We start from the raw sequence: 19,381 nt of genomic DNA, 5'->3' as shown, positions 1-19,381 counted from the left end.
CACATCACAAAAAAATTGTTACAGTGAAATGCAGGCTAGTTATTACTAAGTGCTACCATGTTGACCTACAGTTAAAGTCAGAAGTTTACATACACCTTAGCCAAATACATTTAAAAACTCTGTTTCACATTTCCTGACATTTAATCCTAGTAAAAATGCCCTGTTTTAGGTCAGTTAGGATCACCACTTTATTTTAAGAATGTGAAATGTCAGAATAATAGGAGAGAGAATTATTTGAGCTTTTATTTCTTTCATCACATTCCCAGTGGGTCAGAAGTTTACATACACTCAATTAGTATTTGGCAGCATTGCCTTTAAATTGTTTCAGGCAGCCTTCCACCAGCTTCCCACAATAAGCAGTTTGAGTAGTGGCTTCTTCCTGGATGAGCAGCCTTTCAGGTTATGTCAATATAGGATATTGTTACTTTTATACCAGTTTCCTCCAGCATCTTCACAAGGTCCTTTGCTGTTGTTCTGGGATTGATTTGCACTTCTCGCACCAAAGTACGTTCATCTCTAGGAGACAGAACGAGTCTCCTTCCTGAGCAGTATGACGGCTGCGTGGTCCCATGGTGTTTATACTTGCGTACTATTGTTTGTACAGATGAACTTGGTACCTTCATGCGTTTGGACATTTCTCCAAAGGATGTACCAGACTTGTGGAGGACTACCATTTTTTCTGAGGTATTGGCAGATTTTTTATTTTCCCATGATGTCAAGCAAAGAGGCACTGAGTTTGAAAGGTAGGCCTTCAAATACATCCACAGGTCCACCTCCAATAGGTTAATTGACATCATTTGAGTCAATCAGAAGCTTCTAAAGCCATGACATTTTCCAAGCTCTTCAAAGGCACAGTCAAATTAGTGTATGTAAACTTCTGACCCACTGGAATTGTGATAGTGAATTATAAGTGAAATAATCCACCTGTAAACAATTGGAAAAATTATGTGTCATGCACAAAGTAGATGTCCTAACCAACTTGCAAAAACTAGTTTGTTAACAAGCCATTTGTAGATTGGTTGAGTTAATGACTTCAACCCAAGTGTATGCAAACTTCTGACTAACTATATATTTATATCGATGTCTGACATATTCAATCAATCCCTATCCCAGTCTGCTGTTCCCACATGCTTCAAGAGGGCCACCATTGTTCCTGTTCCCAAGAAAGCTAAGGTAACTGAGCTTAATGACTATATCGCCCCATAGCAAACACTTGTCTTCATGAAGTGCTTTGAGAGACTAGTCAAGGATCATATCACCTCCACCCTACCCGACTCCCTAGACACACTCCAAGTTGCCCCAATAGGTCCACAGACAACGCAATCACACTGCCCTAACCCATCTGGACAAGAGGAATACCCATGTAAGAAAGCTGTTCATCGATTACAGCTCAGCATTTAATACCATGGTACCCTCCAAACTCGTCATTAAGCTTGAGACCTTGGTTCTCAACCCCGCTCTCTGCAACTGGGTCCTGGACTTTGACGTGCCGCCCCTAGGTGGTGAGGGTAGGAAACAACAATCTCCACTCCGCTGATCCTCAACACTGGGGCCCAACAAGGGTGCGTTCTGAGCTCTCTCCTGTACTCCCTGTTCACCCATGACTGCGTGGCCATGTACGCCTCCAACTCAATCATCAAGTTTGCAGACTACACTACAGTGGTAGGCTTGATTACCAACAACGAGACGGCCTACAGGGAGGGGGTGAGGGCCCTTGGAGTGGTGTCAGGAAAATAACCGCACACTCAACAAAACAAAAAGGAGATGATCGTGGACTCCAGGAAACAGCAGAGATCACCCCCCTATCCACATCAATGGGACAGTAGCGGAGAAGGTTAATCGGTGTACACATTACGGACAAACTGAAATGGTCCACCCACACAGACAGTGTGGTGAAGGCGGCGCAATAGTGCCTTTTCAACCTCAGGAGGTAGAAGATATTTGTTCTTGTCATCTAAAACCCACAAACTTTTACAGATGCACAACCGAGAGTCAGGCTGTATCGCCGCCTGGTACGGCAACTGCTCTGCCCACAACCATAAGGCTCTCCATAGGGTAGTGAGGTCTGCACAACGCATCACCGGGGGCAAACTACCTGCCCTCCAGGACACCTACACCACCCGATGTCACAGGAAGGCCAAAAAGATCAAGGACAACAACCACCCGAGCCACTGCCTGTTCACCCCACTATCATCCAGAAGGATAGGTCAGTACAGGTGCATCAAAGCTGGGACCGAGAGACTGAAAAACAGCTTCTCAAGGCCATCAGACTGTTAAGCAGCCATCACTAACATTGAGTGGCTACTGCCAACACACAGTCATTGACACTGACCCAACTCCAGCCACTTTAATAATAAAACATTGGATGTAATAAATGTATCACTAGTCACTTTAAACAATGCCACTTTATAAAATGGTTATATACCCTACATAACTCATCTCATATGTATATACTGTACTCTATACGATCTACTGCATCTTGCCAATGCCGCACGGCCATCACTCGTCCATATATTTATATGTACATATTCTTATTCAACCCTTTACATTTGTGTGTATAAGGTAGTTGTGAAATTGTTAGATATTACTGCAGTCGGAACTAGAAGCAAAAGCATTTCGCTACACTCGCATTAACATCTGCTAACCCTGTGTATGTGACCAATACAATTTGATATCAATTTGATTTGACTGGCACACCCCCTAAGTCTAGGAGAGAGGAAACTGACCATCTATTCACAGGAAGTATTAAGCCATAAAAATCCATTTAAGGGCAGAATTCATGCTAGTCAACCTGAGCATAGCACCTTGTGGTAGACAAAATACAGATGTTAATTGAGTCTCTGTTAACATCTGGAGACACTACCGTCAGAAAGTTGGCTTCGGCCGCAGCAGAGGAAGAGGACAAAAACTAGAGCCTACTAAAATGGCTGGGATTGCTCTTGGAACTACTAGCAAACATATACTTTATCACCATTCTAGTTGATGTAGCGTTTCTGAAACCCTTTGATTCTGATTCCCAACATCTACCAAACTATTGGTTCTAGTAAAAAAAAAGTGTTTAAAATTAGACCAAACTTTTGTTAAATAAGCTTGCCAGAGTCAGATTTAAACAGGCTGAATTGGGCAAAATGCCTGACACATTGGTTCAAAAAGAGAGCCAGGCGTAGCAAGTCCAGCAACCTAAATTGCAGTTTCACTCCATAAAGCAAACCAAGACCAATTTGCATGTTCTCTCATCTGACCCATGTATTCCAGGCAGTCGGTCTGATTCTTTGAAACGTCCCCAAAAAAAGTGTCACGCTTGAATTGAGATTTTGTACATGTTCAGTAAGCACTGCAATCATGTACATAACGATCATAAATCTCACAACAGATATAGGGTCTCATGAGACCAGCCTCTAACCAAAATAACACAGTTGATGACTTGTCCGTTACTTTAGTTACCCAACCAAGTTTAAACCACCGGTCTCTTTGTAAAACACCACCAGCCTGAAAATCCTAGAAGGCCTACAGACTTTAGTCTAGTGCTAAATCGTCACAATGAAAGAGTACAGATAAGACAAGTCAGTCTTGGTGACTCACTATGGACCTGGGGCAGACCAGACAAAAATAACAAAAACAATGGCAGCAAGTGTCATATCAACAGTGTGCAAATGGAGCTTTTCACATCAGAACTGATTTTGGAAAGGAAGTCACAGCTGAAACTGCAAAGGTCTCGAATCCAAAGCATGAAAAAGTTAGGGAGTGCAAAGAACAAGCTGGTGGGAATCAGACAAGGCTCTATTCTGAATACTTTGTGGTTTGGGAGGGTTGTGTGGAAAGTTTAAAAATGAAAAGCATGACAAAAGGATTCCAGTAATGGCAAACCATGATATTTTTCGGTAGAGTGAGTGCATTGCCAATGTCTGCAAAAGAGCCTGCATCAGTAGCTGTAGCCACATGTCAAGTCACAAAATATGAAATAAAGTGAAAATGATTACTAAACCATCCTAGAAAATAAAAGCTAGGTCACTTTCATAAGCTACTGGATACCATTTGCAATCAATTTATAAATAATTGTAATACATGCATTAATACATGGAATTCATGAGTCCAGATGTAGTGTGATGACATTAAGTGCTATGGAATGCTTATGCAGTGGTTGACCTGGACCTGCCGTTGAAAGTGTTTCTTCCCGCACCATTTTCTCAGTCCTCGGTCATTGAGTCTACACACATTTATTCCAATTGCAAGGGTCAAGGGCTTGTACATAGGGGAAACATACTGTAGATAAGGGTATTTAATAGCCATTACATGTTAGTGTTGACATGGTCAGGGCAGCTGACGTCAATTAAAAGCATTAAAATTAATTAAAACAGTCCAATAAAAAGTAGAAGCCCCCCCCATGCGGAACTCTGGACAAGTTAGCAATGATTGGAATGCAATGGCTGAGGCATTTCCCTCACATTCCCTTGAGTTCCTTAATTAACACACAAGATTAAGGGCCAAATATGCAAGGAACAGACTGATGGCTTCGGCAAACAGTTCCAATAAGCTCAGCAGAACACAAGGTTTACAGGGGGGAGGTAATGAAGTCCTTTTTTACACTTATTGGAAAAAAAGTGGTTAGCATTAATTACCCCAAAACACTTCCTGCCTCCGGAATCTGTTTGACAGAAAAAAAAAACACGAAGTGTACAGTATCGCGTTATGGGCCTTACCAATGACTTAATTTTGAAGAGACAGATGCCAACCATAAACATGAGCTTGGGAGGACACCATAGTGAAGCTATAGGCCTACAAGGGTTCAACATCTAAATAAAAAGTCATTTGTGATACAACTAATTCCTTTGATTACTGAGTTACAAAAACTAGGCTTGAGTTTGAAGAAAATGTCCCCAGAAGTGGATTTCTTTTGGTTGGGAAGGTAGAGTTCATTTAGAAAGTTGAGTTGAATCATTTTGTGGAAGACATTTTCAAAATGACAAAAACTGTGCATACTTGAAATGCCATAAGCCAAAGACTAGTTTGTCAAATCGTCACAGCGCTCTATTCAAAATGGTGTGTGGGCAGTAACGCTGGGGCGATATGGGCAAAATATCATATCATTGTATTTTTCAAATTTGACGCTATGGCAGTATTTTATATGATTTTGATTAATAAGAGTTCTAAAATGTGCTTTAAGAGTAGTGTGCCCTGGGGTGGCAACATATATATTCTAAATTTCAAATGAGTCTTTTCCATTCGGATTGTTTTATACTGTTCAATTCAACCTAAATAATTTGATGCATTTCCATCAATTTCTGCATTTCCTGCACATTTGAGATCATTTCCACACTGCCACGATATGGGCAAAAATACTAGGCCTAATTTTTAACCAAATGTTGCAATTGAGATTTAGATCAAAACACTTAGGTGAACTTTTGGAATCATGGAAATAGAATATAAATAGTGGGCACTTTGAATACAGTGTTTGACATGACAACGAATGAAAATGCCATGGATGAGTTATTGCTCTGACTCAGTACTTTTATTAGCTAGTTAGCTAGGTAGCTAACACAATTTGGCTTAACTTGCTAAGAAAAGACAAACTAGCCATTTGCAGATGTAAGAAACAAACTAATATTGCAACTATAAAACACTTGTGGATTTATATTAAGATCAAATTGGAAACAATGTTGCGTTGACCATGCAGACTGAACAAAAGTGTCTAGTGGTCAAGCAACAAATGCACTCCTTGAGTGACTGGGTGGGACTAGGTCTGTGTGGAAAGCAGTGTGGAGAGAGAGAGAGAGAGAGAGAGAGCGAAGAAGGATGACTCAAGTAGCGGAGTAAACTATAAAACGGACGTTACACACGGCATATCACATTTAACAAACCAAACATTCAAATACCGTTATAGAAGGTAAAGTAAAAACCCAAACCGGTCCATGCATCAATACCAGTACATTGTAAAATACGGTATGCCGCCCAGCCCTAGTGGGGAGACAGTGGACAGACGATACGCATTCATAAATGACAGGAAGCCGATCAAAAGGGTATTACTCTTTTCCTACCCTCCCAAACAATCATCTTCCTGACATATTTGGAATACAAACATGCATATAAAATCACCATCCTGCCCGGCTGTTGACAGTCAGGAAGTGAGTTTATTTCCCAAGCCTGCGGTGTAGTGGAGGGTGAACACAACCAATGTCTACGTACCTTTATTTTACCCATCAATTGTGAATATATGCATTGAAAATGTTGGGCTTTACTTTATTCACTGCAAACGGCGATCAGTGTTAACCCACAAAAATGTTATTTGCACTTCCCTAAACATTGATGTAGCATACAGCTTTGAATTAAGGCTCTACCTCCTCCAGTAAATATTTATCAAGCAGAACAGTAGCAGTTAACACTATAGTCAATATCCAGGAGGATCCCCCCCCCCCCTTTCAGAATTTATTTCAATTCAGTTTCTGAAATTGTTGAGGGATATGTTCCAGGGGAGTACAATTAGGTTAGTTCACTACGTGATCTTGCAGTGCATTGACATTCTCAGCTAGAGTAGTCAGTGGCTCTTTCAAGGTCTGTGTTTGCATCAGTGGAATTTGTAACCAGTTTCCTTTTTTCCTCTATATTAGGGACCAGCTCTACACAGCATATGGATGATATGATACAATCATTTTATACTGATAAAGAGTTGACCATGCTAAAAGTATTCAGTGATCACAACACAGGTATAGTAAAACCAGAGTGGGCCAATCTTTAAAAATCTAGCAAAAGACCCTGAACCAAAGGCAAACTGCCCACTTCACTTCATTGTAGACAAATGGCTAATGAGGTTAATCTATGAGATTGGCCAATAGAGAAAAAAAATCTCAGAATATGGAGGTTAAAGAATGAGTATTTGATGGTAGTGCCTGGTTTGCAGCTTTGAATCATGACACTGAATCGCAAAGGCTTTTCAAAATTACAGTGGGCTCCATTCAGTGGGGCAGGCGGTATCAGCACTCTTTTTGCGAGACTGTCATTCGATGCCACTGCAGTCACATGCTCTGAGTGGGGGGTAAGGTTGAACCTGTGGCAGAGCCTCTCATGCTGCATGTGCTACAGTGTCCTCTGGCCTGACCCAACTGACTGCTACCGCAGTGGTTACTGGACGGGACAGTAGGCATTAAGCAATAATTCAAGCTGTAGGCAACCTAGTAGGTCCTAAAACCCCACTAACACACTGTGCAATACGTAGGTTAAGAAAAAGAAAAACAGTTGGTTCACATTCAGTGCTTCAGAGGACAATTAATACACCCAATGAAGGCTTCCTATCTATAACACAAGCAAAATAAATGGCGTCCTCATGGCAGTCTTAAAAAATAAAAATTGTGCTCTGGGCCTTTACTAGTCCTGTATTAGCGGACCAATATTGACTCACAAGTCAAACTCCCAGAATAATTTCTGGATCCTATAGAACATGCTTGCTCAGTAATCAGTATTACTACATGCACAGAGAGGAGAGATGTCCTCACAACTTAACATTGTTCTAAAATTACCTTTTACATTTCTGGTTAATTATCTAACTGAAATACACTCCCGCTCAGGGCTTTAAGTAGGAGATGGTTGAGTGTTCAAGTGACATAACACTGTGTCCCATGCAGCTAACCTCTATTGTGATGCAAATAGGTCCAGGAAAAAAATACAAGTGTTTTGTACAACAGATATTGTAGGCTTACATTATAATCAAAGTAACAAGATCAGGTAAACTCAAGCTTCCTAGTTCAGTCTCACCTACACACAGTAATCAGACAACCTTTTTTAGTAACGTAGCTACAATACAACATGGATACCTGGTACTTGCATTTTCACATGAGAAAAATGGAAAGGAAAGTCAGTGAAAAAAGGAAAGTCAGTGTTGAGGTTTCCTTCACAAAAGGTGTGCTGACCCTAGATCTGTGTCAAAATCATTTGGACCACTGAGGTACTGTCAGGTGATTGCTACCACACCATCCACCCAGCTACTGTCGCTGAGGGACTATCATCATCTACTCCCTCCTGTGTGATTACTTTGGTTTAGGGCATGTATTGAGAGTTGTATGCCTGAGCTCGAATACGAAATTAAGACTTCAAAGTAAATTCCTTCTGGAAATAAATAAGGTGCAACTCTCATCCATCATGTTTGCCCAATTGTAAAGACCTTTGCACAAACAAATACACAAAGGATGCAATCAGAAAGGGAACAATTCCAAATGGAAGTCCAGGCATGCTGACTCACTGAAGGAAGGTGACGTTATAGTCAAGTACAAAGGTCCTCATCACAGACTTTAAAAAATAAAATAATGACTTTATTGTTCACCAAATGTAGCCATCATATCAAGTGGCAGGTGATGTGGGAAGTTGGGAACTATACTTCAATACCTCATTATGATCACACATCCTATTTTGGGACGCAAAACAAGTTTAGTGACACAATGATAAAATGTTCCATTTACAGTGGTTGAAGAGTCCCGAAAGCATCAAATAGACTACACTCGCAATTGACCCTTGCACTTTGGGTTGGGCAGAAATGCGTTAGCGTAAAAGCAATTTAACCATAAAAATCACTAACATGCAATAAAATGGCAGTCTTTTCCCCTCTATGTAAATAGATGGGTGCAGTATTGAGTTGGGTAAGTTGCACCGATAACAACAAACTGGATACTAAAGTGATAGCTCTATATTTCTAAAATTGCAAGAGCAGTCATCTTGGAGCAAATTTTGCACCTGCTCTTAACCAAAGCAGATCAGAAAACAAGAGCAGGCTCATAACGTGGAAAAGACTACAGTTTGACCTTTGCACCATTTTTCCCCCCTCTCTGGTAACTGTTACGTCTCAAAGTTGTTTGGTGGAGTTTATTTAACAGGCCTTGTTAAAGAATGCGGACACTAGTCAGGAAACCCAACCCAAATCAAAGGAGCTAAGAGAAAGGGGCCATATCTTGCGTACAAATCAGACCGGAGGGGAGCTAGACACCACTGCTATTTCGGTCTGAGGAAACGCCAACTCCAAGTGCTGCCGGCCCTCCTGAAGTACCTCCAACCTTTGTGACATTCCTGCTCCGCTCCTGCCACCCCCAGACTACAAAAGGAGCCTTGAGGCCCTCCCCAGCAGCCTCCTTATCAAGAAGCCTTCTAGGGACAGAAGTCAGTGAGGTATGATGGCCTCTACACACTCTTTTAGCTTCAAGTTTCAGACATGCCCTTCAAAAACCCCCGTCAAACACCACACATGACATTTCTTATTACAGAGCCAATGCTAAAAATAGCGCCCAGCAGGAAATTGGTTTCAGTCTCTAGTCACCGAAACGTATGCAAATAAGCAGCATGGTGTGAACAGATATTGATGTGGCTATGCCTGCAGTCAATCTGCTTCAGCACTGATGCTAGGGTGCTGAGAATGACCCAGAATTAAAACCCATTAAACGGGAGTAACCCGACACGGCAAGGGCAAACACCAGGAAGAAACGGAATAGACTAGATGAAAAACCACCCTAGACTGAGTCTGAACAAATTTTACCACCATAAACCAGGATACAGTCGAAATGGGTAATGCTAATGCCAACTTAAAAATAGTCACTAACGGAAAACTGTTCTGCTGCTGACTAAAATCGGTTGGCCATAAATACTTGATACCTCCAGTTTTTCATGAACAAGACTTGATGCACTCTTTTGTAGGTGTTATTTTTGTGTGTCAACATGCAATCACAACATCAGTTTGTTGGAAAGGAAAAGACTTCACTCCATTGAGACCTGCTTGTGCCTTTTCTCTTTCACCAGCCACACTCCTTGCAACATTACAAGTGGTTGTGTTCTGATGAACTAGTTCTCCTTGGAAAATACTTATCACATAGATCTGCAACATATAACAGCAGCCCACCAACTTCAGGTATCCCCCGAAAAAAAGACAGACCAGAACCTAGGTATGTCTGCAAAGCACATGCAGCGGTGGTACGTTGAGGACCCATATTGTTTTAACACAGTAAAAGGTGTGGACAGGATGAGGACCTTTAAGATGAAGTTCACTTGATTTTTCAATGGCGAAGGTACATGGAGATGTCGGGATTGAGATATGACGTGATTGTTTTAGCACAATCCACAGAGTTATGATGCTAAGGCGTGCAACATGGTTCAATGCATCAATATATCAGCAGTCTACTTTCAGTTTTTCAAATTGCCAGCATGTTATGGCTGAAATTGGGACCATGTATACTGTGCTATTAGCAACTTTAATATTTTTTTAATTTTTTTAAAATAAATGTATAGAGTAAGAGAGAGCCATGAACAATAGAGCGAAATTAGTAAAGGAGGCAATTCTGGTAAGTGCATGGAGGACGCCATATATATGCATCACCGCCACTGTGAATTAGGGTAATCCCAGGTTACAAGACCCTGCGCTTTCGAATCCTGGTCTGGAGGTGGGTCTGACCCTGGTTTTTATCTCGAATCAAATACTTTTTCATTTGTCACATGCCCCGAATACAACAGGTATCCGTGAAATTCTTACTTAAAATCCCTCAACCAACAATGCAGTTCAAGAAATTGTATTAACTCTATATTAAATAAACAAGTTCCTTTTCTTCCATTTTTTTTTAAATCTAATAAAAAAGTAACAAATGTACACAATAATGAGGCTATGCACAGGGGCTACCGGTACCAAGTCAATGTGAGGGGATACATGTTAGTCGAGGTCATTTGTAAAAAAAGTGACTATGCATAAATAATAAAACAGCGAGTATCAGCAGTGTAAAAATCAGGTGAGGTGGTGGGGGGGTCGGTCAATGTAAACAATCCGGAAGGACATTTGATTAGTTGTTCAGCAGTCTAACTGGGTCTGCTTTGGTGTATTTGGGGAGCCATGGATTTATGGGGCGGCAGGTAGGGTTGCCAGTTCAAATCCTAGGTCTGACAGGAGAAATCTGACAGGAAGTGAGCTGGCAACTGGAGGGTTGCTGGTATCAAATCCTAGATGCTATTCTGAGGGCAAAAGGGGGAGCAACTCAATATTAGGTAGGTGTTCCTGTTTTGTACACCGAGTATATTCAGACCCCTTCCCCTTTTCCACATTTTGTTACATTAGACTTATTCTAAAATGTATTACATTTCTAAAACCTTGTTTTTGCTTTGTCATTATGGGATATTGTGTGTAGATTGATGAGGAAACATGTTTATATAATCCATTTTAGAACAAGGCTGTAATGTAACAATTTGGAAAATGTAATGGGGTCTGAATACTTAGCGAATGCACTGTATAAGCGTGTCTTGGAGGGGTTTGCATAAAGCAAAGTCAAACTTTGGTTGGATTCAGAAGGATGAACCGGAAAACCCTGAGTAGGTAGCCTGTTGTATTAAGGAATTTAAATAGAGCAAAAACATCACTGCAGTACTCTGAGCACACTCATGACATGCTTCAATAGAACATATTTATAATGAGAAATCACTTCCAAGCCTTTATGTAGATCGTTCTCCGACACATACATTGGTTGTGTTGATATCTAATTTCAGTAATTGCTTCCCAAGTTACTTTCCTGATTCAGTGTGTATTTTATTGTGTATTATGTGCATGCACGTTGATTTCACAATGTTCATGACCCATATAACATGGGTGTGGTATAAGGCGTGGCGCACTGTGGTCTGGTCACAAAGATACCATGGTACTTATCACAAGAGTAGGTGGTGTGAACCTGTGTACCCGCTTTATTCCCAACATCATGGCCACCAAGGCTAATGGTCCCCTGATCCCAAATAGGCAAACATCACTCCTCACTGTGATAGCTGGGTCTTATCCATAGGCCCAAAAAGGGTAAAAACTGACTGAATGAAAAACTGACTCAACTATGGTCAAATGTCAGGAAGTGAATAGGGTATTATTTGACATGCCTAGTCAGACCATCTTGCGGGTAATGACACTAAAAGTTACGTTTCTGTCGAGGTTCCCCATTGAACGATTAAAGAACAGAGTCAGCCCAAAAGAAAAATGGGAGGAGAAACCCTCTGATAACGTCTAGGTTCGCAGAGCATACGATCATGTAGGCACACTCAGTGGACAGTAAATTGCCTGTAAGCAAGTAAAATCGCTATTGGAAAGAGATAGAAGCCAGCATAAACAAATTAGAGCAGTTCATATTTATATTATTAAATAATTGCTATATATATATAATTAAAATCAGAACCATCATCCTTGGTGGAAGTCAAACCATTTCTTGATAAGTTTAAAACGTTACAATAAATAGTAGCCTATAGGCTATGACGTGATTGTAATCCAGTTAATCTCATTGTTTACATGGCAAGCACGTGCCAAGGCTAATTTCAATTGAAAATTGACAACATGACATCTGACTCGAATTTAGGGTAATTGTAGAACATTTCTAGATAATCTCGCATCGTTTCATAGGTAGGCGAACACCAGACAAGAACTACTTGATTATAGCCTACGGGTCAGTTTTTGTTCGTAGGCCTCAGCCAGTCCAAACAATTTCTAACGAATACATACGCTTGATCAATCGCAACATTGTGGCAACTCGCCGACATATTGATACTTACAATCTAAATGTTTCTTTTTCGGCCCCATAATTTCATGCGTAGTCGCTTTGCACACAGTTTTTGCCACCGCAGATCCGGTAACACTGTGTTGAGCTGCGGTTATCCTGTCCGTAATGCTTTGCCCAGACATCTTCGCACTTCTGTATTAAGATAGAGAACAAATGTTTCAAATCCTCTGTGGAATCGCTATTGTCCTCTGTAGCTTCCACAGTTCTGCCACATGACACAAAATAAAGACGAGAAAAATGAGACGGCAGGAACGTTACTCTTGTAGCTAAATCCCAGGGTGATATGTAGCCCACATCCACGATAAGTGAGCGTAAAATTTAAGTTTGGTTGTATATTATATTGGATACAAACTTAAGAGTTTTTACCTCTTTCCAATTCCGAATGAGCTCTCTCTCCTAACAAAGTCTTTCTCTCGCACCAACTGACTCCCCCTCTCTCGTTCTCTCGCACTAACTGACTCCCCCGCTCTCGTTCTCTCGCACTAACTGACTCCCCCCTCTCTCTTTAGTTCCCACTGAATAAGTCTGTGCTCTTTTCTACTTCACCTCCCCCTGCTGGCTCCAATGGACTGGAGGCTTGCAGGAAAATGGCGGGTCTGAATCCTCCAGGGACGGGCTATAGCCTATCAGAAAGGAAGCGGTGAAGCAGTAGGGTCAACTCCACCCAGAATCTGTCCAGGCACATTGAGGGCGCGTTCCTGTGCCCCGGTTTTTTTTTGTCATATTCTAATAATTCTCATGTGCCATCATTTTGCTTTGGTGAAACTTGCACTCAAATATAGAGAAATAGTGATGGCGGTTTATTGTAGGCACTAACTCCTATCATGGTTCGTTGGAAAAAACTTATTGGGAAAATGAATGGCATTTTTTGTAGGGTTTTTGGATAAACGCCAAACATAAAGTATGAAGGAAACACGGGTTTATATTTTATAAATGTTGTTCTCTGAGATAATCTTCATCAGCTAACATCACTTTTTGTGAATTTTGAAGAATGTATGTCATTTTTAAAAAGCACAGAGGCTTCATAATTCATAATCGTACTGTTAAATTACTGTTACAATCTAATAGAACGAAATGTATCAACCAGATTAAGCCTATGTTAGCTTTATCACTTATTTTAAGCATTATTTTCACATACATTTTTCCGATAGGATGGCTGAACCAACCAGAGGTCACTCATTTCCCGGTTTAAGACTTCAAACTGGTGAGCTTGCTAGCCAACCAGAAAAGCAAGGCAAAGCTATTAAGGCATTCTTGAAAGTCAGGGCAATCCTTGTCCTGCAAAGAGTTTGCATTTATTATTTTGCAAGTATTAGGCATTTAGAATGAAATGTGGAGTGGCGCTTTTAAACTCGGACAAAAGAGATTCTAGTTCTAGGTCCCAAGAAACAAAGATATTCTGTTGGATCTGACAATTCATCTTGATGGTTGTACAGTCGTCTCAAATAAAACTGAAGGACATCGGCGTTACTCTGGACCATGATCTTTCTTTTGAAGAACATACAAAGTACACGGACAAAGCACTAACTGCTAGAATCTTGACTTGAACCAAAAAATGTAATCATTTTACTCCACTGCAAGACTCTCTACACTGGCTTTCTGTTAAGGCTAGGGCTGATTTCAAGGTTTTACTGCTAACCTACGAAGCATTACATGGGCTTGCTCCTAACCATCTTTCTGATTTGGTCCTGCCGTACATACCTACGGTCACAAGACGCATGCCTCCTTATTGTCCCTAGAATTTCTAAGCAAACAGCTGGAGGCAGGGCTTTTGTCTATAGAGCTCCATTTTTATGGAATGGTCTGCCTATCCATGTGAGAGACGCTGACTCGGTCTCGACCTTTAAGTCTTTATTGAAGACTCATCTCTTCAGTAGGTCCTATGATTGAGTGTAGTCTGACCCAGGGGTGTGAAGGTGAACGGAAAGGAACTAGAGCGACGAACCACCCTTGTTGTCTCTGCCTGGCCGGTTCCCCTCTCTCCACTGGGATTCTCTGCCTCTAACCCTATTACAGGGGCTGAGTCACTGGCTTACTGGTGCTCTTCCATGCCGTCCATTGGAGGGGTGCGTCACTTGAGTGGGTCGAGTCACTGACGTGGTCTTCCTGCCTGGGTTGGCGCCCCCTTGGGTTGTGCCGTGGCGGAGATCTTTGTGGGCTATACTCAGCCTTGTCTCTAGTGGTGTGGGGGCTGTGCTTTGGCAAAGTGGGTGGGGTTATATCCTGCCTGTTTGGCCCTGTCTGGTGGTATCATCGGATGGGGCCACAGTGACTCCTGACCCCTCCTCTCTCAGCCTCAGTATTTATGCTGCAGTAGTTTATGTGTCGGGGGGCTAGGGTCAGTCTGCTATATCTGGAGTATTTTTTAAAGTTCTCCCTCTCTCTACCCACCCTAGGACCATGCCTCAGGACTACCTGGCATGATGAGTCCTTGTTGTCCACCTGGCTGTGCTGCAGCTCCAGTTTCAACTGTTCTGCCTGCTGCTATGGAACCCTGACCTGTTCACTGTGATTACTATTATTTGACCATGCTGGTCATTTATGAACATCTTGGCCATGTTCTGTTATAATTTCCACCCGGCACAGCCAGAAGAGAACTGGCCACCCCTCATAGCCTGGTTCCTCTCTAGTTTTTCCTAGCCACCGTGCTTCTACACCTGCATTGCTTGTTGTTTGGGGTTTTAGGCTGGGTTTCTGTACAGCACTTTGATATATCAGCTGATGTAATTAGGCCTGTATAAATACATTTTATTTTATTCGTCAGCAAAAGCTGATTTTGAAGTGGTGTCCACAGATTTTTGTATGTAGTGTACCACAAACCACCGAGGTGCCTTATTGCTATTATCAGCTGGTAAAAGTTGTCATATCTCTGGTGTACGGTCTGAAATATCAAGCATTTAAGCCAATCAGCATTCAGGCCTCGAACCACCCAGTTTATAATTATAATTGAGGGATGATGACAATCGTTGAGCCTGTTTTTCTGTTAGACAAAGTGCACAGTAGGGTGCCAGACTGTTGCTTTGGTCATGAATGGATGCCAGACCTATCAGAAGGAGCAACGGTGGGTATCATAACAGCAATGTGATTGCAATGGTCTAGCGACCTCCAAAAATGTTTTAATTCACTGTTCACTTGCTATTTTCACAGCATATCAGGCAAGATCTCAGAATACAAGTGTGTCATGCGACACAAGTACCCTTGTGACACCTTTTCCGTTATGTAAAAAGGACACGCCATCACTACTCTGATAGTAACCCAAGTTACTGCCCTGATGACACAGACGGCTTCATCAACAGGTAATGTGTAACGGCTTTCCTCTAGCAAGGATCGGACCAATACGCAGCGTGGTAAGTGTTCATCTTGGTTTTTAATAAGAACACTGAACAAAACAATAAACGACAATGTGAAAAAACAAAACTGAAACAGTTCCGTGTGGAGACAAACACTGACACGGAAAATAAACACCCACGAAACACAGGTGGGAAAAGGCTACCTAAGTATGATTCTCAATCAGAGACAACTAACGACACCTGCCTCTTATTGAGAACCATACTAGGCCAACCTCAAAACACAACATAGAAAACACAACATAGACAACCCACCCAACTCACGCCCTGACCATACTAAAACAAAGACATAACAAAGGAACTAAGGTCAGAACGTGATATAATGTATGTTATGTGAAAAGTTGTATTCAAAAATTCCCGGCTTGATAAACTAGTAGGCTAATTCCCCAGCCATGCAGATACAACTAGTACAGTCATTTTGGTTGTGAAGTGCATTGGCAAAAAGCGTTGTCCTTTCTTTAGAACAAAATGCAATTTACCACTTGGCTGTCTATTATAACACCCTGTCAAAGGCCTTTCCCAGTCAACACCACCTCATAAAATGACCTGCTGCAGTTGTTCGAGAGATTTGCAGCCGAACATGCAACATAGTGAAGACCAGCAAGGGGGCTCTCATCAGCATCATGCAGACATGCCCTCTCTGTGAGCATTCCTATGAATGGAACACTCAGACACATGTTGGCAAGTATCCGGCCAGCAATCGTCACCTGTCAGCGGCATAATTTGTACAAATGCTGAAGGTAACCTACGTCATGCTTTTTCCCCCCATAAAACATATTAACGCGCTATAACTGATATAACGGAAACAAAGCACTAGAACTGATATAACGGAAACAAAGCGCTAGAACTGATATAACAGCGACAACTCGCTAGAACTGATATAACGGAAACAAAGCGCTAGAACTGATATAACGGAAACAAAGCGCTAGAACTGATATAACGGAAACAAAGCGCTAGAACTGATATAACGGAAACAAAGCGTTAGAACTGATATAACGGAAACAAAGCGCTAGAACTGATATAACGGAAACAAAGCGCTAGAACTGATATAACGGAAACAAAGCGCTAGAACTGATATAACGGAAACAAAGCGTTAGAACTGATATAACGGAAACAAAGCGTTAGAACTGATATAACGGAAACAAAGCGCTAGAACTGATATAACGGAAACAAAGCGCTAGAACTGATATAACGGAAACAAAGCGCTAGAACTGATATAACAGCGACAACTCGCTAGAACTGATATAACGGCGACAACTCGCTAGAACTGATATAACGGAAACAAAGCGCTAGAACTGATATAACGGAAACAAAGCGCTAGAACTGATATAACGGAAACAAAGCGCTAGAACTGATATAACGGAAACAAAGCGCTAGAACTGATATAACAGCGACAACTCGCTAGAACTGATATAACGGAAACAAAGCGCTAGAACTGATATAACGGAAACAAAGCGCTAGAACTGATATAACGGAAACAAAGCGTTAGAACTGATATAACGGAAACAAAGCGTTAGAACTGATATAACGGAAACAAAGCGCTAGATCGCAGAGAGACAAGCCCTCATCCAGACAATGTTCGTACAGTGTGTTACCTAATCAGTTCACAACACAATAAACATGAGACATTCTTAAAAAATCTCCCAAATTGAATAAACAGGAATTTCAGAAATGTGCAATTGGTTGATGGATTTGGAAAAAAATCTGCCATTTGCATCACCTATTCCTTTTAGCTTTGGTTTTGTCGGCGTTTTACATTATAATTCAGAATCACTGTGCACATAGGTTATATCAACTCTAAAACAATATCATTGAGATTAGCATTTATTTTCACTCACATACAGACAACTGACTCAACTGCTAAACTGTTAAGTGGCCACCTACCTTTCAAAAAAAAATAAAAAATGTAACACAGGAACTATAAAACATTCACATCTGTAGATCAAGTCCAACTAATGTATTTGAAAGAAAACAATACAATTTGGACCCAGGTGTGATTTACATACACAATAATTGTATGCAACCCTGGATAACATTTTAAAACCCACGTCTTGTTCCCATCACATACAATATATTCACTTAGGAGGACACCTATTGGCCAAAATCTGCAATTACCTAAGATGATTCCTCAATACTTTTAGGATAATGTTAAGGTTTGGTCATAACCTTAACCCATATTGTGTTTTGTCAATACAACTAACGTTACAACCATAAGGACCCATTCAACATGTTATATTTTACTCAAAACAGCATTCATCTTGCTCTGACCCACAAAACAACACACACAAACTGTTGATGCTAAGACATGCATTTAAAAAAAAAAAAAGTCAAATACAGTATGGGTTCATAGCTCTTTCTTCTCTCCGTGGCCATCCATGGCCTCTTTCTCTACATTCACTGGGTCCTCTTTTAATACATTCACTGGGCTAACAGTGACCGATAAATGTTTGACCCTGGACTACACCAGACCTCAATAGGCCTACAAGGGTGCGCTCAAACTAAAACACATGTCAAATACAGTGGTGTGGTGGGTATAAATTATAAGGTAAAAACGCAGTTCTATGTTTTCAATTGGTTGACTGAGTTTCTGCGTTTTTTTACACATCAGTTTGTCTGTTTTGAAGGGCTTGACTCTTTGAAGTCTCGCCCTACTCAACTACCCATTCAAACTAATGGAGAAAACCACTCGCATTGAACCCCTAGAAGTCCGCAACCAGTTTGCCTCGCATGAAAACTCTCATTCCCTCCTTGATTGCTCCGCTTGCATTTGTGCTAGAGACACTCGCTAGCTGGACAGGCAAACTCTATGAAGTACTAAATAGTAAACCAATCAAAATGTGTGTGCTATCCAAATACTATCATCTCCATATCACATCTGCCAATCATGTTCTCTGTGCCTAAGGTATATAAACACACCTGGTGATTTCTGTCTTTTTATATTTGTAATCTATTTAGTTATAGAAATTTGATACCATCAATGCAAGCTGTAAAATAACTCCCAACTTTATTTAGAACGCAGAAACCTTAGCAATGTAGCTAGCTACAACAATTAGACCTGTTGCTTGCTAGCAGGAGCAAATCTAATTTTATTGGTCACATACACAAATTTAGCAGATGTTATTGCGGGTGTAGCGAAATGCTTGTGCTCCAACAGTGCAGTAGTATCTAACAACGCAGTTGTATTTAACAATATATCTAACAGTATCTAACAGCAGACAGCTTTATCACTAGTACTAGCATGTAATTCTGGGACATGGAGCTTGAGCTATCATTATTCCAAGTAATAATTAAAAAAATAATAATAATCTATAGGCCAAGTATTGTAAAGCTAATACAGTCATCAGCTAATACTGTACAGCCATCTCTCTCTCTCTCCCTTCTCTCTCCCTTCCTCATGGGAGAGCGAGAGCGAGAGACAGATGCATGTGAGCTCTCACATTTTTCAACGTGTTTTTTATACAAAAAGATAGATTTGGAATTAGATAAACTTGG

The 19,381-nt window shown here is 41.0% G+C and overlaps 1 protein-coding gene across 23 annotated transcripts in view; it reads right to left on the bottom strand.

Annotated features, from left to right (window-relative positions):
* picalma (phosphatidylinositol binding clathrin assembly protein a) overlaps positions 1 to 13,090 on the bottom strand; it is a 54,857-nt gene extending 41,767 nt beyond the window's left edge. For 6 of the 23 annotated variants that reach the window (XM_035781660.2, XM_035781661.2, XM_035781664.2 and 3 more), the window contains exons 1-2: positions 12,909 to 13,087; positions 12,535 to 12,674 (exon numbers count right to left, since the gene is read on the bottom strand). In XM_035781660.2, coding sequence (XP_035637553.1) covers positions 12,535 to 12,664 — 130 coding nt within the window. In that variant the 5' untranslated portion in view covers positions 12,665 to 12,674; positions 12,909 to 13,087. Of the gene's footprint in view, positions 1 to 12,534; positions 12,675 to 12,908 lie in introns of all 23 variants that reach the window. The other 17 variants (XM_035781653.2, XM_035781654.2, XM_035781656.2 and 14 more) reach the window with 8 other exon arrangements.
* Between the last annotated feature and the right edge of the window lie 6,291 nt (positions 13,091 to 19,381).

This window comes from Oncorhynchus keta, chromosome 12, assembly GCF_023373465.1.
Source record: "Oncorhynchus keta strain PuntledgeMale-10-30-2019 chromosome 12, Oket_V2, whole genome shotgun sequence".
In the NCBI taxonomy this organism is placed as follows: domain Eukaryota; kingdom Metazoa; phylum Chordata; class Actinopteri; order Salmoniformes; family Salmonidae; genus Oncorhynchus; species Oncorhynchus keta.
Note: the sequence above shows the minus strand (reverse complement) of the source record. Positions and strands in the feature narration are given on the sequence as shown.